General features: G+C 43.0%; 2 protein-coding genes across 2 annotated transcripts in view; both read left to right on the top strand.

Annotated features, from left to right (window-relative positions):
* LOC108267249 (phosphofurin acidic cluster sorting protein 1) overlaps window positions 1-1,252 on the top strand; it is a 71,418-nt gene extending 70,166 nt beyond the window's left edge. Inside the window, exon 24 of the mRNA XM_053681491.1 lies at window positions 415-1,252. Within this exon, the coding sequence (XP_053537466.1) occupies window positions 415-533 (119 nt within the window). The 3' untranslated portion in view covers window positions 534-1,252. The remainder of the gene's footprint in view (window positions 1-414) is intronic.
* Window positions 1,253-10,116: 8,864 nt separating this feature from the next.
* Window positions 10,117-20,042, top strand: klc2 (kinesin light chain 2). Its single transcript, XM_017471290.3, has 14 exons — window positions 10,117-10,551; window positions 11,777-12,036; window positions 12,911-13,214; window positions 13,299-13,515; window positions 13,596-13,785; window positions 14,460-14,633; window positions 14,782-14,881; window positions 15,270-15,319; window positions 16,395-16,462; window positions 16,556-16,664; window positions 16,747-16,890; window positions 17,288-17,412; window positions 17,525-17,582; window positions 17,669-20,042. Exons 2-14 carry the CDS (start codon window positions 11,809-11,811, stop codon window positions 17,750-17,752), a joined length of 1,851 nt encoding a protein of 616 aa, XP_017326779.1. The 5' UTR covers window positions 10,117-10,551; window positions 11,777-11,808; the 3' UTR covers window positions 17,753-20,042.
* The last annotated feature ends 2,528 nt before the right edge of the window (window positions 20,043-22,570 follow it).

Below are 22,570 nucleotides of genomic sequence, written 5' to 3'. Positions count from 1 at the left end.
TCAACCTTTGCCTCCCCCCCCCTCTCTCTCTCAACCTTTGTCCCCCCCCCCCCCTCTCTCTCTCTCTCAACCTTTGCCTCCCCCCCCCTCTCTCTCTCAACCTTTGTGTCCCCCCCCTCTCTCTCTCAACCTTTGTCCCCCCCCCCCCTCTCTCTCTCTCTCTCTCTCTCTCTCAACCTTTGTCTCCCCCCCTCTCTCTCTCTCTCAACCTTTGTCCCCCCCCCCCCTCTCTCTCTCTCTCTCAACCTTTGTCTCTCCCCCCCCCTCTCTCTCTCTCTCAACCTTTGTCCCCCCCCCCCTCTCTCTCTCTCTCTCACCCTCTCTCTCTCTCAACCTTTGTCTCTCTCCCTCTCTCTCCCTCTCTCTCTCTCTCCCTCTCTCTCTCTCTCTCTCTCTCTCTCTCTGTCTCCCCAGTGTCCATCGATGGTGTGGAATGGAACGACGTGAAGTTCTTCCAGCTCGCGGCTCAGTGGCCGACGCACGTGAAGTACCTCCCAGTCGGACTGTTTGGTTACAGCAAACCTCCCTCCTAGGAACCGCCCACTCATCCTCTAGCCCCGCCCCTTCACCCCATTGCACACAGCTGTAGCAGGGCTGTAGGAGGGAACCTGCCTAAATGTTCATATCCTTTCAGAGAGGAGGAGTGTGGGCTCGCGGGTGGGACGTGTGGGACGTGTGGGAGTGGCTCAGACGGACTTCATACGGCGCTAGTCACTTTTATTTCCAGAAAGGTCCTCAAGCAGCAGTAGTGTTGGACGAGCACAAAAAGGCAGACACCTTCAGTCTACCAACATTCATATACTTGTTACAGAGCATGACGAAAATCGAGCAATCTAAAATACGACCCCCCTCACATGACCTTTGACCTAAATGATCAGCCCCAAATGTCAGAGTTTTAACAGAACCAGCGACCGGTGTTAACCTCTGATCATGCATGTTTTAAACTACATCACCCACAATCCACTAGGAGAATTCATTGTTGTTCCATTGTTATTATGCAACTGATGTACTTGTGCATGTATTAAGCTGAGCGAGGCGTGCAGCTACAGTTAGCCACTCGACGCTATGCCTTTTTCACATCAGTTCAGCCTAGAAGCTTAGGATTAGCAGTGAAGTGGTTGCTGTGTTCATGGACTCTGTGAGTTTTCACTTATTTTGTACATACTTTAGGCTTTTGTGTCTCAGCTTTCAGTTAATTATGAGTAATTACAAAAGTGGCCTTTCTTTTTTTTTTTTTTTTTTTTTTTTTTTTGTTAAAGAACATGTAGCTCAATTAAGGGTTTTATTTTCATTTTATTTTATTTCCTTTATGAGCCATTTCTCCAAAGATCGCACCGGCCTATCCGAATGTGTCCGTCATGTAAACCTGACCGAATGTAAAAGGGTCACAGAAAAGTCAGCACGGTTACTACGGCGACGACCCGCGCTTCATTTATCCGCTGTATAACGCTACGTCACGTGGGGAAACTGCGCTCGTGTCGCACGTCTCGTATCGGATTTCTAGAATTAAAGGTCATTTACAGCTCGCTCGGAACGGTCTGTGAGCCAGTGCCGCACCGACGAGCGTCTTCAGCGTTCAGCTTTTTTTAGCCGGGCTGGATCCCTGTCGGTTGTCGAAAGCTATGCACTTCCATTAACGCTCTCTCTTTCGCATATCATACACGTTCGCTTTGTGAAGCACAATGCTGGAAGTTAGCCGACCCCTTTAAAGCGAACGATCGCTGCCGGTTTGCATGCCGTCACTGCTGGTGTAAATTATTCATTTAAAGGGATATTCCACACACACACACACACACACACACACACACGTGATCCTTCATCACGAACGTCTACAGGATATTCATTTGAAAGTGGAAGATAGGGCTAGAAGTGAATGAGTGATCACATGACGCGTTTTAAATCTCCTTCTATAATCCCACAATCTCCCGGGCAAAATATCCGATCACGAGGGCGGAGAACCGTTTAAATTCGTTATTTAAAGGTGCAACAGTCGATATTGTGTCACGCTTAAGACGGTATGCCAAACACAACAGATGACCACAGAAAGCCACGACACTCCGCTATAAGACTAGGATTATGTACAACACATGGGACAGCCACCAACGTTTGTTTGAGCAATACTTTAAACTCGTGCTGATGAGTCGACATTCCGTGGTGTTCTTTTTACCGTGTTGGCCGCAACCGGCCAAACCCCTCCAGATTTCTCCCCAATTTAGTTTTTCTCACCAATTCCCACCGCCAGATCTTCCCCATCACTCAACAAATTGCGAAAGCTAACGCGTGCTTTCCTCCGAGCCTCGTGAAGCCAGCCAATCCCATCTTTTTGAACTGCTGCTCCTGCTGCTTCACATGGCAGTGTAACATAACACACTCGGAGGAAAGCGCCGTCCGCCCTCTTTCTCATACCCGAGCTCGCACACGCCCCTTCCCGTGCAGACAACACGCCCAGTTCTGTTGCATCTTTGGGCTCTCGAGCTTGTGATCTCCTGATGATAGTGTGAATCATTTGGAAGGCTCTCCCATCCTTCACCTTTTAAAACGTGTCCAGATTGCTCCGATCGACGATACACGCAGAACGCAGTCGTTTTCTTTAATCGTAGGTCTGACGTCTGATGACGTTAGCGAACGTTTCGTCACAGAATCCGTCCAGGATTTTATTGCGAGCATCTTGTACGGTGTGATGAGTAGTGATCTTAAAAGGCAGCTAAAATCGCATAGTGTGAAGCAGGCTTTTTGAGGAAGGGAAGAGTTCTCTTCAACTGTTCGGTTCCTGGATGAGTTCCCGGTTTGTCTTTCCACTGGCATAATAAGCTAAATCCAAGTTAGTTTTACATTGGTCGTTCTGGAAAACTTGAAGTATCGAGTGCGACAAACCCCAGTTTCTGCCGTTCAAAAAAAAAAAAAGTAGCTACACTGGAGCGGGAACTAAAAAGGTTCCTGGAAGTACAGCCCAGGAATTCAAATGGACCCTGGCTCCTTTGGTAGAACCCTTCTGGGGGGAAAAAACCCCTCAGGTGTAGTTGCATTCATTGGCAAACTGCTGTAGTATAAGAGGAATAATGCATTTCTAGAAGTGATGGTATTGGAAAATAACCATCAGGGTCATTACATTACATTACATTACATTACGACTTGCGCCAATACAAATTGAGCCAGCACGTTAGTTCCTACCCCCAGATTTGAGCTCTTTCTTTTCCTTACAAGGGAAATGACAACTCATTTACTTTAAGCTCCACCGGTTCTCTGTAATGTTCTCCACGGTCAAGAATCACCCGCGATACAGATCGGATCGCTCTTTTTAGAGCAGGTCCAATCCAGAAGCCGTCATTATCCGTTCTTAAACATAAAGAGCCAAGAGCCGAACGCTGACTTTCAGTTTGAAATCGTGGAGCTACGGTCTCCCTTTACCTGCTAAGCTGCTACATGGTTGTCGTAACGTACAGCTTCTGTGAAAGTGACGGTCTACGTTGTCTAAGACGTGCGTGAGGTGTACAGTACGTGTCGGTGTTCAAGTGATCAAAGTTTTAGTGTGTGAAGTGTTCCGAACTCTGAACTAACGTAGTGCCACAGTAAGAGTGATGAGTCTTGGTGTACACGTGTGTGTGTGTGTGTGTGTGTATTGCGTGAGCAGGTTTGTGGTGTAAATTTTGAACAGTATGCCAACTCCTGCATCGTGACGCGAGGTCGCACGGCGGTGCCGGAGGAACCCGAGACGTTTCATAAGGAATCTAAATGCAAAAAAAACGCAGACTTCTCGGACTACGAAGCTCTGCAGACGCTACACCGGGTGGCATTAAAGACGACGTGGATAACGATGTGTATGGATCAATTATAAAGGACTTTTCCGTGTCATGACGTCACATTCTGACGGAACTCTTTGTCACGCTGATGAAGTCGAACCGAGTTGTAGTAAAAGTATTACTACAGGTTTGTGTTACAGTTCAGACGGGTCAGTGGGTCAGTATTTTCTGTAGTGGATGTTCAGCAATGGTGTTTAAAAAAAAAAAAAAAAAAAGTTTAAAAAAAGTTTCTTTTCCATTATTAAATTATTCAGTAGTGCTTTATATTAAGGTTCCTTTAACTGACATTATTTACAGCAGGAAATACAGAGGTGATTCACCTTATAACCATAAATTTGTCGAATTCTTGATTGTGTATATGTTGCTATAGCTGGTCATTCACAGGGATGCTTCAAATCTGAACTTAAACTCATTAGAAAGGAAAATTATATATATATATATATATATATATATATATATATATATATATATATATATATATATATATATATACACACATAAAATAGTGGTGGAACGACTGCTTATAGTTATCACGGATGTTCCCCAATAGTACATTTGACCTATAAATGGATTAAAAGTACACCATTCTTTAATATCAATAAAATTCTAACGGTTGGTAAATTGCCTCGGTATTAGAGGAATAAACGACGCTTTGTTGAATGCGACGTGCTGTTCTAGGAAAATGATCATCTCCAGGGCTTCACATCGTCATGCTTTTGATTTTATTTATATGCAAGAATTTAACACAATAGGGTGTTTTGTGCTAGGTCGATATCATTAACACAATCCACGCGTATATTAATTGACGTTTGTTTAATTAACCGTGATTTATGATGACCGTGAGCGAACCCCTTTTTAATAGCCGGTCATCTGTCGAAACTGAAGCGAGGCTGGACGGTGGGGGTCAATATTTACAGCTAGTGATCCGAGTTCAGCTGATTATCAGTTTGTCATTTAATTGAATCCCAGACTGCCTTTCAAACAGACATGAGAGGTGTGTGTGTGTGTGTGTGTGTGTGTGTATATATGTATATATATATATATATATATATATATATATATATATATATATATATATATATATATATGTATATATGTGTATATATATATATATATATATATATATATATATATATATATGTATATATGTGTATATATATATATATATATATATATATATATGTATATGTGTATATATATATATATATACATATATATATATATATATATATATATATATATATATATGTATATATGTGTATATATATATATATATACATATATATATATATATATATATATATGTATATATGTATATATATATATATATATATATATATATATATATATATATATATATATATGTATATATGTGTGTATATGTGTGTGTATATATATATATATGTATATGTATATGTATAAATCCTACACTCTAAAGGTATAGTTGATGATTTTGAGCAGAAGTTTGAACAAGCGTGATTGATCAGGAGATTGGTTTTGTTGGTGCTTCAGGTCCGTTTAAAGAGTCTGGACTGGAGCGCTGACGGACACGATTTTATTCAAGTGGCGAGGAGAACCTCCCCAAATATAACAAATATTTCCACCTTTAATGTTAACCGATGCTGTAAATAAAGTTCGTTACTAGAACCTTAATATAGAGTCAGCGATGATTCATTACACAACACTAGTGACCACCTTCTGCTGATAACATGGCAAGTATTAGCCTATATACGTATGATAGGAAATGTACCAAATGATTATGGGCCAGATCCAAAAACAAAACCCAAACAGGCCACATATTGAGTCGTGTAAATGACTTTGGATCAGAATGATACAGCCGTGGCTCTGTATTCAGTGTTTTATTCAATACTCCTTCGCTTTAGGGTCACGGATCAGATCAGATCATTAATAATTCTGGCTGCTGTCATCCCTTTTGGCTGGATTAGACGTTAAAGACGTCAGCCCAGGTGGTGCACGCGAGTGTGTTCTTGTCTCAGACGCGATTGTAATTCATGTCGAGTGTTTTCACGTATCGTACGCAGAGATCCTTTGTGCAAAAAATCCTTTAACGGTGAACATGTTGAATAAGAACTTCCAGATGCACACATCCCTTTTTTTTAAGAAAAAAAATGAATATACAGTAAACATGGAATATTTCTGTGCAAAGGGAACACCGCGGTTGTGAAATGCTGCTGCCAAAAAAAGAAAAAAAGAAAAAGTGTCGGCTGTTACATTTTCTATCCGTGTTTGCGATGTAATTGTCAAGTATGATCACTTTTATCCAATGTTACCAGTTTCAGCGCAGCAGCATTTCAAGAGATGCATTTCATTCCGTTTCATTTCCAGTGACTCCTCAGTCACGGTGAGATCATCTCCCAAGTCGCCGTCTCGTGCTCTGATTGTGGACCATATATGTTCTCTCTCTCTTTCTCTCTCTCCCTCTCTCTCTCTCTCTCTCCCTCTCTCTCTCTCTCTCTCTCTGTGTTGTTCAGTCTGTAATGATGCCTGGCTGTATCTGGCCCTGGACCAGTCATCGTATCTGTGTTTGGTGTGACGTGAACGTTTTGTCGTCTGTATCACACGAACAGTAGATTTGCGAGCAGACGTTCTGCAAGCGAATCATCCGCAGAGTTAATTGTGCTTTTGTTCTTTCCACTTCAGCCCAAGAGCCTGATTTACTCAAGTCATTAAGCAGGACAAAGTGATCGAGAGCGGCGTATCTCAGTCGCCGATCATGGAAACTGCTCGAGTGTTTTTAGTAAATAAGGCCCTGGGTGTCTCGACCTGATATCGAGAGAATATTGTTCTTGAATTCCACAAGTGTTGGCGCGTTCTGATCTTCGGCTCGCGCTAAACCCCGAGGCACAGCGAGGCAGTAGATTAGCACTTCACTATAGAAGCCGAGCTTGTGGATTTTTCTTTTTCTTTTCCTTTTTTTTGCACGTCTTAGTTTGTTTTAGCAATCCTCAGCCACTTGCCTATACAATATCAATAGTGCTTGTACATATATTAAGTAAGAAGTGCTTGTAATATGAACCTGAGTTCTTTTATTGTTATTTTTTTTATTCAACATGTTTTTGTAGTACTGCCTTTTCATGATTTCAGTTGTCGATGGGGTCATGTGTGGGATAAATTGAAAGTGTTCATTTTTTAAAATAAACACACCTTATTTGTACTCTGCTTTCAGTTGTTTTTTTTTGTGTGTGTGATCATAGAAAACGTGGATCATCTCCTTCTAGACCGAGTTCAATGTTTCTGAATTACAGCCGGCAAACTGCACGTCTCTAAGCAGATCCTGATTATTTACACAATTCTAAACATTGTAATACATTATCATGTCTACAGTACCAACTTTTCTTTTTTTTTTTAAATAAGTACTGTAAGTAAAATCACATCAGGATGTGCTGATGTTGGAAAATAATCAACTTTAGTTGGTAAAAGTGCAGTAACTCCTCTTTGCATGCGGATGTATCACACCACCCCATCATTGATTTGTTTCCTGTAACAGAATGCCCCCGTGCGTATTATTCCGCACTTAATGAACATCGGGGTCTGTTTTATGGATATAAATGTGTTCGGTGGTGTCGAGGGAAAACAGGCTGTGAATTAACGAAGCAAAATAAAAAGGTACAACAATTTATTTCAAATACATTTGTAGGATTTTCGAAATGGGATATGATTTGTGGTGTAAACTGTGTACTAATGATGAGATAAAAGCATCATTTAATCTACAGGATGTCTCAAACGTCTCCAGCCGTAGCATACTATGTTTGTAGCATACTATGTACGTGGGCTAGGTCTTCGTCGGTGGACGTCCGCTTCTCGGTCGGTCCGAGAAGCGGACTTCCTGTCTTTTTGAGTGTGTTAATAAGTTCATGTTTCCTGTTAAAGTCCATCGCAACCCTGCGACAGCTTCCTGATCCAGCCATGAGAATGATTTCAATACGTTCTTCTTTTGGCAAAGGCGTTCTTAAAAGCTGTCTGAAAAAATATATAAATTATATATAATATAAACTGAGTGTGAAAAATTCTGTTACTTTCCCCTATGGATGGAGACTTTTGGAAAATGGAAATATTTATATTTCTACAAAACGCAGCTCCTCAAAATACACTATATGGCCAATGGTTTGTGGACACCTGACCATCACACCCATATGTGGTTCTTCCCCAAACTCTTGCCACAAAGTTGGAAACACACAATTGTATAGAATGTCTTTGTACGCTGTATTATAGGCATTACCCAAACATAGCCCAAACATCCCAGCTGAAAACAAACAAACAATAGACACCATCATAGAAATTCTAATGGTTTCCACTACAAATATCATTACAAACCATCAGCTAACCATCAAAACTATTACCATTATTGGCCCTTAATGGTATCCACTAGACATAACATGCTGCCAATAAAAGGCAACAGGTTACCAGTAGACACCCACAGGGACCATTACAGTTTCCATGAAAAACAATACAATTTCCATTATAACCATTATAATGAGTACAAATTCTATGAGGGACCCTGACCTCAATGCCACAGAACACCATTGGGATGAACTGGAATGCTAACTACACTCCAGACCTCCTCGTCCGACATCAGTGCTCAGTTTGTCGCTGAATGGGCGCGCTCTAAAATCTAGAGGAGAACCTTCCCAGAAGAATGGAGGTTATTATAAAAGCAAACAAGGGGACGACATCTGGAATGGGATGTTCACCAACAAGCACATGGGTGTGATGCTTCGGTGTCCACAAACCCTGCTTGAAAAAAACAAAAAAACAACAACAATAGAACCATCACAAAATTCTAAAGGTTTCCACTACAAATAACTTTACAAACCTTCAGCAGTTAACCATTAAAACCATTACAAAATGCCAAAGGTGTTCTATTGGTCTTTAATGGTCCACTAGACATCACCTGCCACCAATAGTAGGCAAAAAATTGCCAGTAGAGACCCACGGGGACCATTACATTTCCCATTAAGAAGTTCCGTGAGTCTCCCGCATATTGGTAGCGGCTCCCTGTCGCCCGCAAATTATATACAATATCCTGGAAAGCAATTTATTTTTTAATTTTTTTTGGAGAGGGAGCGAGAGACCAAAGAATTTCTATTAGAGGAGCAGAGAGAGAGAGTGACAGTGAGTGTATCCTGACTGGTCTCACCTTCTGCTAACTAAGCCTATCAGTTTTCTCTGTGGGCGGGCTTTACAGTCCACCTCTCTCTCTCTCTCTCTCTCTCTCTCTCTCTCTCTCTCTCTCTTCATTTCATCCATCAGTTCAGTGCCCCACTGTAGTTCAGTAACACTGTACTGTCCTGCAGAGCAAATAAATAAATAAATAAAACTCTAAACGCACTTCACCCCAGACTACACTTAAGTGAACGTCTGCTTAATAGGGGTCAAAAATAATGACAGTTTTGCTGGCTGCACTGTTTTCAACAGAGACTTTCCGGTTGCCCATAGTGGGGTAAATAATCATAAAAGACATCGATTCCCACCCCGGCTCTGTGTGTGTGGAGTTTACACGTTCTCCCCGTGCTACGGGGGTTTCCTCCGGGTACTCCGGTTTCCTCCCCCAGTCCAAAGACATGCATGGTAGGCTGATTGGCATGTCCAAAAAGTGTCCGTAGTGTATGAATGTGTGTGTGAAGGTATATGTGAGTTTCCCTGCGATGGACTGGCACCCCGTCCAATGTGTCCCCCGCCTTGTGCCTGATGCTCCCTGGGATAGGCTCCAGGTTCCCCACGATCCAGTAGGATAAGTGATATAGAAGATGTTGAGGTGAGTTCATTAGCATAGCTAACGTTATTTAAACTAGCTATCATAAGGAGCTGGTGTCTTACGTGATGAGGCCAAACTCCCTGTAATTTAAAAAAAAAAAAAAAAAAAAACAGGACTCAGTGAGTTATATAAAATTTTTACACAAATCTAATCTTACACATCAACAATGAAACACATTATTTACTCTGAATAAATAAAAGTGGGTTTGCTGTAGGAGTCCCTGTGTCCCTTTGTCTAGATGTTTTGTTTTGGGGTTTGTTGTTGTTGGTTTTTTTCAGCAGGGAATTTTTAGCCATACAATTTTTCTGAGGAAAAAGTGTACCAACATGGGAAAAGATGTTCATTCGGAGATTGTGATGACACTTTTTTTTTTTCTACCAGACAACACACTTAATTTGGGAGGAAAGTAAAAGACAATAGCGTTAGCTTTGTGTTAACGGAAATAACGGTCACCCGGAAGGTGGTTTGGGGAAAGAGGAGGGGGAGATGATGATGAGGAGGTGGGAGCGCGGTGACGTCACGCCGCGGCGCGCTGGCTTGTGGGAGCCGCTTGGCACGAACAGCCATTTTCAGTTTGCGGCTGTCAGTCAGTTAAACCGCCGAGAAGCTTCTGCGCTGAATTCGAGCAGTGTTTTGTTTAGTTTTGAATTATTATTATTATAAAACAACACTGAGGATGGACGGAAGGAGCGCTTTTTGTTGGTCAGGGATGAAACTTTACTCTTAAACAACAACAAAAACACCAGCAGTGAAGAGTGCTGAGAGAATCCGCCGTTCCAGCGCCGGTGTCGGGTCTGTAGGATGCTCCAGCTGGAGCGCGCTGCTTCACTCTTCAGCAGGATTTAACCGCCGTTTTATCTGAAACTTGCTTTTTTTGCGACATTTTTTTTTTTTTAAATACAGTCTATTAATTTAATCTCAAACGCTTTTTTTTCATTTCGGTGGGAACAAAACCCCTACCTGTGTGCGGAGAAGGTAAATATGTGAATAAAGTGCTGCTAACTAGTTGTAGTGTTAGCTGAAGCGTCTGATTAAACTGTTAATTGATGATGAAGTATGTGTGTGAGGTCTAAAAGCTAGCTTTTAGGCTAAAAACATTAGCTAGCTTGGTCGACATTTTCTGCTGAGACATGTTTCTATTATCTATCTTGCGTGTATATGTATTGCACTGAAATATGTGTGTATATATCTATAAATAAAGCAGGATGTTGTTTGAATTTGTGACGTCAGTGATATCGGTATGAATTGTAGGTATTATACCCGTTTATATAGCAGTAAATAAATAAATCAGCACTGCTGATGATGCTGATGCTCTGATGCTGATGCGCCACGGTCACCTTCATGGATCCTGTAAGGCATCTCATTTCATTTCATCTCATATTTCCCGAGATCTGAGGGTCAACTGTGGTTATATATGAGTTGGAATCCAGGTAAGGGAGTGATGTGAGGTATAAAAGGTTGTTTGGTTGCGGTTAAGTCTTGCTGCATTGCAGGGTGTGGGGATGGAGGCAGGAGGGAGACACCTAGAGGCTGCGCAGAGAAGCGCAGCTCTGAAGGAAATCCTTTTTGTTTTTATTTGTATTTTTTTTTATTTTACTTACAAATTCTGCGTTCTCAGGATCTTGGTGGTGTTCAGCACGTTTGCCTCAAAACTCCAGGAAGATATTTGCATGCACTGCATCTGGTCATGAATCTACAGCGAGCAGAGCGGAGAGCGTGCTGGTCCCAGTGTGATTTCTACTCCACCAAACATGCACTTTGCCACAGAAGAGCAGTATTGACTCTGGGAGGAGAGTGATGATGATGTAACACAACCCCTGATGGATTCCTGACCTCCAGAGTTTCTGTTTCACTCTTTCGCTTTCCTGTGTTTCCGCCCATCCATCCTGCTTTAAAATGCCTGATGTGACCAGGCCCAGAATCTCATTATGGTTTGTTACAGAGCTAAACTTGATGTTCCCCAGAGGACAGGCAATCTAATCTCGTCAGAGCTGGGCCTGGAAATGTGATATTTGAGCTGAATGTCACTTGAATTAATTTAATAAGCATCAAAATAAATAAAGGATATGCCCTGGTTATTTGTGTTATGTAGAGTCAGACAGAGCGTGTTTTTTTTGTTTTGGTTGGTTTTGCTATTAAGCTGTGTTCAGGAGATATAGATATGTATCTACATTCTGTCTCGTTCTCTTTGTCTCTCCAGCGGCTGTTTGCGAGCGTGAGCGGTCTCAGGCCATGTCCACTATGGTGTACCCGAGGGAGGAGGCTCTGGAGCGGCTGAGTCAGGATGAGATCGTGCTGAACACGAAGGCGGTGATGCAGGGGCTGGAGACACTGCGAGGAGAGCACGCTCAGCTCCTCAACTCCCTGCTGGACTGCACTCCTCCCCCCGCCGCGCAGGAGAAGTCTGGCCTGCTCCGCAAGAGCCTGGAGGCCATCGAGCTGGGCCTGGGGGAGGCGCAGGTACACCCACTGGGCTTTTAGCCATCGCTCTCTCGCTCTCTTTCTCTCTCTCTCTCGTTTTCTCTCTCTTTCTCTCTCTTTTTCTCTCTCTCTCTCTCTCTCTCTCTCTCTCTTTTTTTTCTCCCTCGCTTACTTATATGCTCTCTCCTCTCTCTTTCATTCTCTATCTCTCTCTCTCTCTCTCTCTGTAATTTTTTTAAAATTCTGTTTTTAGGATTTCTTTGGTACTTACGTGATGTGAGGTATAGTTGTAATAAGGTAACAAGTGTATTAATGAAGAGTATTTTATAGTAATAAAAGGCTTTTCAAATTCTCTCTCTTTCCCTCAAGCTCTCTGCTGCTCGCTCGCTCACTCACACTGTCTCTCTCTCTCTCTCTCTCTCTCTCTCTCAGTTCAGTTCAGTTCAGCAGTGCTTTATTAGCATGGATATTATAAATCCCATAAGATTTGTTATGGGTTTTATAACATTTATGACCCTCTCTCTCTCTTTCATTCTCTCTTGCTCACACACTTTGTCTCTTTCTCTTGTTCTCTTGCTCACTGTTTGTCTCTCTGCCTCTTTGTCTATCTCTTTCTCGCCTGCTCGCACATTCTCTCGTTCTGTTTCTCACTTGCTCGCTCTCTCTCTTTGTTTCTTTGTCCTTCTCTCTCTTTCTTGCACTGTTCTCTCTCTCTCTCTCTCTCTCTCTCTCTCTTTGTCTTTCTCACTCATGGACACCGGATAGCGATAGTCTTCATTTGATTTGCGAGTTCTCCTTCTTGGAGGAACAGCTCGACTAAAAATACTTCAGCCTGATGCAGGTGCCAGGTTGTTCTTACATGCTTACCTGATAGTTTTTATGAGGTGAAGGTCAGCGCTTCTGTCCTCGGCAGGTGATCATCGCACTGTCTGGTCACCTGAGCGCCGTGGAGTCGGAGAAGCAGAAGCTGCGTGCTCAGGTGCGGCGTCTGTGCCAGGAGAACCAGTGGCTGCGGGACGAGCTGGCCAGCACCCAGCACAAGCTGCAGAAGAGCGAGCAGAACGTGGCCCAGCTCGAGGAGGAGAAGAAGCACCTCGAGTTCATGAACCAGATACGCAAGTTCGACGACGACGCCACGCCCTCCGAGGAAAAATCCGGAGAAAAAGAAAAGGACAGCCTGGACGATCTGTTCCCCAACGACGATGATCACGGACCAGGTGTGAAACTGAATAAAATCCATATGCTCATGCGGAATGAAAGGTGAAGTATATTAACCGTTTTGGCCGTGTGCTCCGTTCCAGCCCAGCGCAGCGGCGAGGCAGCAGCACAGCAGGGAGGATACGAGATCCCGGCTCGGCTCAGGACGCTGCACAACCTGGTGATCCAGTACGCCTCCCAGGGAAGGTACGAGGTGGCCGTGCCGCTGTGCAAACAAGCTCTGGAGGACCTGGAGAAGACCTCGGGCCACGACCACCCCGACGTCGCTACCATGCTCAACATCCTCGCTCTCGTCTACAGGTCAGGATCGCGTGTGTAATGTTGTGTGTTATGGCAAAATAGCGAACGATAAAGAAATAACCGGACCTTGCTCCATGCAGGGATCAGAACAAGTACAAAGAAGCGGCGCACCTGCTGAACGATGCTCTGGCAATCCGCGAGAAGACCCTCGGGAAGGACCACCCCGCCGTGGCCGCCACCCTCAACAACCTGGCCGTGCTGTACGGCAAGAGGGGCAAATACAAGGAAGCCGAACCTCTGTGCAAGAGGGCGCTGGAGATCAGAGAGAAGGTGCGGCGTTGCCAGTCGGCTTTCTTTTCACCTTTTAGTTTAGGGCAGTACACAGGCAGATATGTCATTTGAAAATTATTTCAACGGCCCACGTTGCCTTCAGGGATGAAACCCTGAAATTGAAAATTTATCGCTGGATTATCTTAATGTAAAAGAGGAACTGTAAGATAAATAAATAATATATTTCTCATATAATAAGCAAACATGACCATGGAGGTCAATCCAGACTCTCTCCTCTACCAGATAGGCGTCTTTCGCTCATTCGAGATATCGCAAGGTCACGGTGATTGTGGCGTCTCACTAGAACTAGTTTGTATACGTATGCAGTCTGATGAGAGAAAAGCTCTCTGAAAACGTGACTTGTGCAGTCTCTAAGGTGGATTGGCGTCTTCTAAACTGCCCCTAGGTGTTGATATGAGTACGATGCCCTGCAGCAGACTGGCATCCCTTTCACAGTGTATATTCCCGCCTTGGGTCTAGTATTCTCCAGATCTGACGCGACCCCGAGGACCGAAGATGAACGAAACGTTTCGGCTGGTTCGGGAAAGCCAAGAGACGAGCGTTTGGTTCTGGCGTGAACAATCTAGAAAAGTGTAAACCCACGTGTCGTCGTTATTATTATTATTATTATTATTATTATTATTATTATTATTTTGTATTTGTGATGTTGACAGGTTTTGGGGAAGTACCACCCCGACGTGGCGAAGCAGCTGAATAACCTGGCGCTGCTGTGTCAGAACCAGGGAAAGTACGAGGAGGTGGTGTACTACTACAGCCGCGCACTCGAGATCTACGAGAGCAAGCTGGGGGCCGACGACCCCAACGTGGCCAAGACCAAAAACAACCTGGTGAGACCAGTCTTTAATACTTTCCCGCACGTTCGTAACGTATAAGCAAATCGGACTTTTGTTCCTACACTACAGAACCTTGTGTTATAATGTCGGATTGGGAAACTGTGATGGAATGCTAAACGTTTTTCCGCTGTCTGCCCGTAAGGCCACGTGCTACCTGAAGCAAGGCAAGTTTATGGACGCCGAGGCGCTGTACAAGGAGATCCTGACCCGTGCCCACGAGAAGCAGTTCGGCTCCGTCAACAGTAAGCAGTCCCGGCTTTTTCCCTTCTCCAGTCACAATAAGCTGCTGCGTTATGACCAAAGCAGAGAGAGAGGTTTAAAAAAGCTGTTTCTCAGGAGGATTGTGCACCTAATCCTGTACACTTTAACGCGCAAATAAGCTTAAACCTTCTTCTGGCCACAAGACAACCTTAAAGCCAATTGGAACTCAGTGATCTGACACACACACACACACACACAAGCTGATTACAGTAACACGCCAGCACAAAGAAATGAAGGCTTTCTGTTTACACACACACACACACAGCACTAATATACAGGATCTAATCATCTATACAGTACTCTTTAAGAGATGGGCTCAGTGACGTGTAATTTAATTGTTAACGTCTCAATCGTTCTCTTTTTCCGTAGACGACAACAAGCCCATATGGATGCACGCCGAAGAGAGAGAGGAGAGCAAGGTACGGTGACCGGACCACCCAGCGCTCTTAACCGAGCCTGAAACACGCTGCTCAGGCCACAGGAACTGAGTGCAAACCTTAAACCTGATGCAGTTTAACGATACCACCGTGTCCTGTGTGAATCGGTTCAATTCCGGAGCCTGCGATCCATTTCTCACCAGCTTTGTTCAGAATCTAATGCTCATTTGCTTATTGATGATGGACTTTTTATTTAATTTTTTAAACATCATGTTTACATACCGGTTGTTTTCACGGATAAGCGATCCGTAATCATAAGTGATTGATTTCACGTCGACGAGCATCGCCTCGATTCATTTTAATCACGCCGTGAGAAACAGCGCATCGAAAAATTCTAACTGTCCAAGAGTTACACCCGAGTAGAAACTCGCGTTAGAGTCCTAGACCGCCTCCAGATGGCGCACTACTGAACTTATCCTCATCTACTCTTGAGTCTTATTGATTTGAAAGTGTTTTTCTTTATTATAGCTTGATATAAAATGTCTAAAAAGAGTTTTACATGGAGTAACGCTGGGTGATATGATTATATACTGTACAAGAGAGTACGCTTTTCCGAGAGATCAGGATTAGTTCATTTCTTTAATTTAATTTCTTAAATCTTTTTTTTTTTTTTTTTTTTTTTGAAATTGCAAACTCAGAACTAGTTTTTAAAATAATAAATTAACTTAATCTTTATAATTGTAAAATATTTGACAGATTTGATTAAAAAATTTGTTTAAAAAAATTTGTTAATTTTACTTATTAAAAGAATTGTTTGTTAATGATCAGCATTTTTTTAAATGCAGCATTATTGGTGAGTTCTGAGTGTTTATATATATATATATTACATTGGTCTTTTTCCAAGTAATATAATACACCATGGTTTACAGCACAGAGAGGGAGGACCAGCTATAAAACAGACAATCTGCACAGAACGACGTTCTCAGATTTTGCGTGTGTGCGTGTGGTTTTGTAGGAGCGCAGCACTGCATTACAGCATTCCTGACACACTCGTTACTTCAGACCTGCTAGATGAATAGTATTTATTGATGTATTTTATTTTTAATTGATGTAACAGGGCAAGAAGAAGGACTCTGGTCCGTACGGCGAGTACGGCAGCTGGTACAAGGCCTGCAAAGTGGACAGGTGAGTGATCGTTCGCAAGCCTGCGTGAAGCACTTCCTGTTTATCGGATAATACGTGAGCTGCCTGTTGATGGCTCGTCTCTGCTGCTTGCAGTCCCACAGTCACTAACACACTGAGGAGCCTGGGGGCGCTGTATCGCCGGCAGGGCAAGCTGCAGGCCGCCGAGACTCTGGAAGATTGTGCTACAAAGAACCGCAAACAGGTGCCTGTGCATGGGATCTACTTACGTTAATACACAATATACCAAAGCGTTTTATCAATACACCTGTCAATCCTCAATGTAGGGCATCGATGCGATTAACCAGAGTAAGGTGGTGGAGCTGCTGAAAGACGGCACCCCTGCTGGAGATAAGCGGCATGGCAGGGAGGGGCCGAACGGTTCTGGAGGTCCTCGTGACTCTGAGGGAGACGAGGCTGAGTGGAGCGGGGTGTGTACACTTACGTCCTCTTTATATTCCGTCTGTACTGCTAGCTTCATGAAACCGCTCTGACGTTTCCTCAAAAGGTTTACAAACCTCCTGGAAATATTAGAGCAGATTAAAAAATGTGTAACGCTGATCTTTCTGCATATATTTGCATATTTATGAGTTATATATTTATTACTGTGTTAAATTGTTGACCCTCGTTTTAAGAATGTCGCCACGATGACCTTTGCTGAGCAACAGCTGTCATGTATGTCGTGTAGAATTGGCCGAAAACGCCCAGTGCTTTGTTTACGTTCACCCGGATTAAGGATTGTATGATGAGTTGTATAATTATGTTGGAGCTGAGAGAGATTCCAGAGTTTAGAAGCTTATGTTCGCTTCCCTGCCACCCCCCCCGCAGGACGGGAGCGGCTCTCTGCGACGCAGCGGCTCCTTCGGGAAGATCCGAGACGCTCTGAGACGCAGCAGCGAGATGCTGGTGAAGAAACTGCAGGGCAGCGGCCCGCAAGAACCTCGCAACCCGGGGTGAGGAAGAACGAGTCCGGGATTAACTGTTGACTCGCAGCGATTCGTTTTTAATAGTCCTGACTGAAAGGTCTGTGATGATTTTTTTGTTTTGTTTTTTTGTGTGTTTAAGGATGAAGAGGGCGAGCTCTTTGAACTTCCTCAACAAGAGCGTAGAGGAGACCTCACAGGTGAGCACGTGGACGTGGACACACACGCACGCACGTAGTTTTCTGTGTTGTAACAGAGCTTCACGACCTATATTCTGTGTTTTCAGGAAGTAAACAGTGGCCTGTCAGAATGTCGAGGACTGAGCACCAGCAACGTGGACCTTTCAAGACGAAGCTCCCTGATTGGTTAGAGAGTGCAGTCGGGGTTATTAAAGAGGAGCGGAGCAAAGCAGGCACGCTGTTTGCGTTGTGCATTCAAATCAGAACAATGTTATGTTACGTCATTTAAAAAAAAAAAAAAAATTCCACCAGTCTTTAGTTTGACAGCCAGTGCGCTACCAAATAGCTGCGTCTGCTTTGCTTTGTTAAACTGCACTGATCAGACTGTTGACGCACAGCGGGTAGAGAGATAGAGATAGAGTTCCAGTTCACCGCCCTCAGTTCTTTCAGTCCACGGCCATCCTGTTTTCCTGAAAATCCAACCATGCGATTAACGCAATACAGCATGCTGCTTACTCCACTGGACGCGTGTCTGCATTCGAGACCCTTACTCGCATCTCCGAGACATGGCATGGTTTAAAAAAAGGTTATACATCATATAAGGAATGGTTAGTATGTGTAACTGCAAGCATTAACTTTAACTATCTGTGATCAGAATGTTTTGTACTTGACTAGAGGTACAGATAACGCTGGTGTGGCTCCTCACACCCAAAAAAATCTCGAGTGGTACGAAGCTGGTGTGTTTTGTCATGGATGAACAAAATGCCACGATGGAAATGTGTTTTTTTTTTTTATTATTATTTATTTTAAGTAAAGCGCTGAAATGAACAGAAAGTAGTGTTGTGGTTGAGGTAACGCCTCTCTTTTGCCTTCCTGTTGTTGTTTTTTTTTCTTCTCCCTTCTGTATATACAGGTTTAACTTATTGAAATTGTTGTTTCCTTCTTTGTGAATAACCACACATGGTTTTGTTTACATAGTAGGAAGTAGATTGACTTGATGAAGTAGATGAACTGTTAAAGAAACACTGAGCTTTGTTGCTTGTTTCACATGCCGTGTGAACAGAAGAGCTCTCGAAAGATGCTGAAACTGGACCCAAGTCGTGTTCTGCTGATTATTTTGACGTTGTCCGTTAATTTCCGAGTCTTGGTTAACGCCAGAATTGTATGATGAAGTCAGAGTTTGTATATAAGTGTGTGTGTGTGTGTGTGTGGTTATTTTTGCGGTACAAAGCGCCATCATGTAGCGTATATGAGTTTGTGGTTTGGTTCGATTCATTTGCTCCAAACAGTGATTGATCTTTGATTAGAACATATCTTCACTACGTTCGCTAATTCGGCGTCCTCGTAATTATTTATGCGTTTATGTAAGAGCCGAAACAAGGAAGTCCTACATCGCTGGCTTACGTACTGTATTCTTGTGTTGTGGTCGTCGGGCACGCAGCAGTGTTATTGTACCTGCTGTGTCACTTGAGAGTTGGATTTGACTGAACGATTAGGGGAAATGGAAATTTTGTATTAAAGGTGCAGTTTGTAATCTTTTTTTGTGTGTGTAGAAGTGTTTCTACTATATTCATATAAACTCAGTTATCTGTGACGCAAAGTAAATGTCTTTATGTCAGGCTTCTAATGACATTTTTCTGGCCCTGAAATTGGCTCCGCCCCCAGATAAACATTTCCCCGCCCCTTCCAAGGCCTCATAGTGGTGTACATGTTATACTACAGCGCTGTAGAATTCTCAAATCGGAACTTTTCAGTAACACGGTACTTCCAGCTGTAATTCACATCCCAGGATTATATTAATACGCTTGTTCTAATAAGTCATCGTTTCTATAGTAACGGCTTGTTTACAGAGACCCGTGAACGAGCTGTTACTGCGTAGTTTAAGGCTAGTAAAGAATGAATGGATTAAAACATGTCGTTTTAGTAAGAGCAACGTGTAATCGTTGATATTGTGTAGCTTTCTGTGTGGAGACATTTTATGGAAGGAGTCTCCAGTGTCGGTACGTTTTCCTCCATGGGAAAGTCTTCAGGACCGAGGAACCGCTTTTTCATTTTGTTTCTACCGCAATTAACCTCGAACGAGAGGCCGATGAAGGGTGTTCACGTCACCTCACAGCCAGCAGAGGGCGCTGAAATAAAATGACAAACTGCTCCTTTAAATACACAACCATGTCTTTTGGCTGATTTTGGTTTGCGCAGAATGGTGTTGCTGGGAAACTGAAGGCAGAGAGGACGTTGACGTTGGACTCGTGGTGGGGGAAGGTGTTCAAAATGAATGTAAGATCGCAGGAATGTAGGGTGGAGAACGGAAAGATTTTGTGCTGTGAAACTCTTCCATTCACTGTGTCTCATACATCACACATGGATTCGGTATTGTTTTGTAACTGCCGGTGAATCGCTCAGGCAGATCAGTAAACTCCTGCGTAGTGCTCGGGTGAGCGTTTACACTGCAAAAAAAAAAAAAAAAAAAAGAAGCTTTAACTCCACTCACTCACCATAACGCCCGGTTTGCGTCATGAGCCCGGAATTTGAGTTTTCTTTTGATTAGCGAGCTCTCGGCAGTTTTAGTGCAGGGAAGACTAACTGTGCAACAAAGGCTGCATGGGGTTGACCCAGCACCAGATTGTGATCATGTTACAGCTACACTATCATCAAAACACAACCATCGGTCCTTGACGATCTGCGGTTAAGGATAAAATGGGAAAATCTTTTACTCAATATTGAAGTAACAAATCTCAGTACTAAGCGAAGAACAAATTAGCTTTATTATTTCATTTCGTTTTGTATAAACAGAACGCAGCATTGTACATTATTATCCTACATTCCTGTTAATCCGAATAAAACACTCCTAGGCACATTAGATTTATTGTTTAAGAGGTTCACTCAAACCCAATTAGTCTCTAATCAAATCCTCTAGTGATGTTTAATCAGCTAAGCTCACTGTATACTGCAGTCAGTCGTATTTAATCTGAAAATTGTGTATGAGTCGTGCAGCCCTAGACCCTAGTTTGCCTGTCGCAAATGTTAATACTGTAATAACTATTAATAAATGATAGAATGTGCAGCCATGTTGTTCAGCGCAGGCGGATCACACGGTCTGCCGAGAACCGCCGATGTAGCGGGTACACGAAGGCCGTGTATTGCGTATGCCGAGAAAGTCTTTCTTCCTTTATCAGACACACTGCAAAGCTGACATCAGTTTATCTGCAATGTGCAGCTTTTCCTACACTGTAGAATGTGTTCGTGCAGGTTTAATATGGTGGGGGGGGTTGGGAGGGTTAGAGGTCACCTGCGAACGAGCCAATCTGATGTAAAATGATCAAAAGAAATAAAAGCTCTCACTTTTCAAACCAATTTGGCGTGGTGGTTATGCTTTTTTGTAATAATTCGTTCCTAGTCCTGACACACACATTTCTACGTCTGAGGCTCCTTTCGCACTCCGGATCTATCTGATTTCTACTCGGAGGTTCTATGCTTTCATCAATCTGTGATGTCGAGGCTGTTCCCACGTGCATACGCTAAATGCATAAACGACCCTCCCTTGATTTGTATCTAATCACTGATCCTATAACCATAAAACCTTAATTGCAGTCTGCTCATATTACACATCACTTCAACATCCTCGGTAGAAGGTTGTAGAAGAGTAATGATTTATAATCACGCTACCCACCCAGAAGAGGATGAGTTCCCTATTTAAGGAGCTGAAGCTAAATCTGCATCCAGATTTGTGATCATTGTTAAAAGTGCTACATGAATGCAATTGAATTCATCATTCATAATACAATTTCCCCTCGGGGACTGTAGATCTTTGCAGAGGATTTAACACAGTTACACTGGGGGAAATAAGTATTGGACGCGTCAATCTTTTTTTTCAGTAAATGTATTTCCAATGAGGTTACTCACATGAAATTTTCACCAGACATCAGTATTAACTCAATAAATCTGGAAATATAAAGAATTCACCACATTAAAGTCCATAAATGAAGTTATGTGTAATAAAGTGGAATGACACGGGAAAAAAGTACTGAACACACTAACTGAAATGTATTTAATACTTAGTGGAGAAGCCTTTGTTTGTAATGACGCTTCAATACACTTCCTGTATGAAGAAATGAATGGGTCGCGGTATTCAGGTGTGATTTTGGCCCATTCTTCTAAACATATTGTCTTTAAATCTTCTTCAGTTGGATTCGAGTCAGGTGATCGACTGGGCCGTTCTAACACCTTGATTTTTATTCTCTGAAACCAACTGAGAGTTTCCTTTGCTGTATGTTTTGGATCGTTGTCCTGCTGGAAGGTCCACCCACGTCTCATCTTCATCATCCTGGTGGATGCAGCAGATTCTTCTCAAGAATCTCCCGGTACAGCCTTTATTCATCGTTCCTTCAATTATATGAAGTCTGCCAGTACCATGCGATGAAAAACAGCCCCACACCATGATGCTTCACCTCCACACTTCAGTTGGTGTAGTGTTTTAAGGGGGATGTGCAGTGCCATTTCTTCTCCAAACATGGTGTGTAGTATCACAGTCAAAAAGTTAAATTGTGCTCTCGTCTGACCAGACTACACTCTCCAGTATTTCATAGGCTTGTCCAAATGAGTTGTAGCAAACTTTAAACGAGCTTCAACATGTCTTTTCTTTAGTAATGGAGTATTGCGTGTGAGCGTGAGCAGTGGAGTGCATTGTCTATTGTTTCTCTGTGACGATGGTACCTGCTGCCTCCAAGTGTTTCTGGAGCTCTTTCTGAGTGGTCCTTGGCTCTTGGGCTTCTCTCCTGACTATTCGTCTGACTCCCTGGTCAGAAATCTTACAAAGAGCTCCTGTGCATGGCCGGTTGATGACGGAGTGATGCTGCTTCCACTTGCGCATAATGGCCCTAATGGTGCTTACTAGAAGATTCAGAAGTTTTGAAATCCGGTTCCATCAACATGTTTCACAACAATAAGGTTGTGAAGGTCTTGGGATTGCTCTCTGCTTTTACCCATCATGAGATGTTTCTTGTGTGACA

This window comes from Ictalurus punctatus, chromosome 7 (genome assembly GCF_001660625.3).
Source record: "Ictalurus punctatus breed USDA103 chromosome 7, Coco_2.0, whole genome shotgun sequence".
Classification (NCBI taxonomy): Eukaryota; Metazoa; Chordata; class Actinopteri; order Siluriformes; family Ictaluridae; genus Ictalurus; species Ictalurus punctatus.
The sequence above is the reverse complement of the archived record's forward strand: the minus strand, read 5'-3'. Positions and strand labels throughout refer to the sequence as shown.

What these genes read in the sequence shown, in the direction of transcription:
- klc2 (XM_017471290.3), top strand. Translation starts at nt 11,809, where the DNA reads ATGTCCACTATGGTGTACCCGAGGGAGGAGGCTCTGGAGCGGCTGAGT. An exon ending in CGACGATGATCACGGACCAG is followed by an intron (nt 13,215 to 13,298) that starts GTGTGAAACTGA and finishes GCTCCGTTCCAG; the next exon opens with CCCAGCGCAGCGGCGAGGCA. An exon ending in AAGGCCTGCAAAGTGGACAG is followed by an intron (nt 16,463 to 16,555) that starts GTGAGTGATCGT and finishes TGCTGCTTGCAG; the next exon opens with TCCCACAGTCACTAACACAC.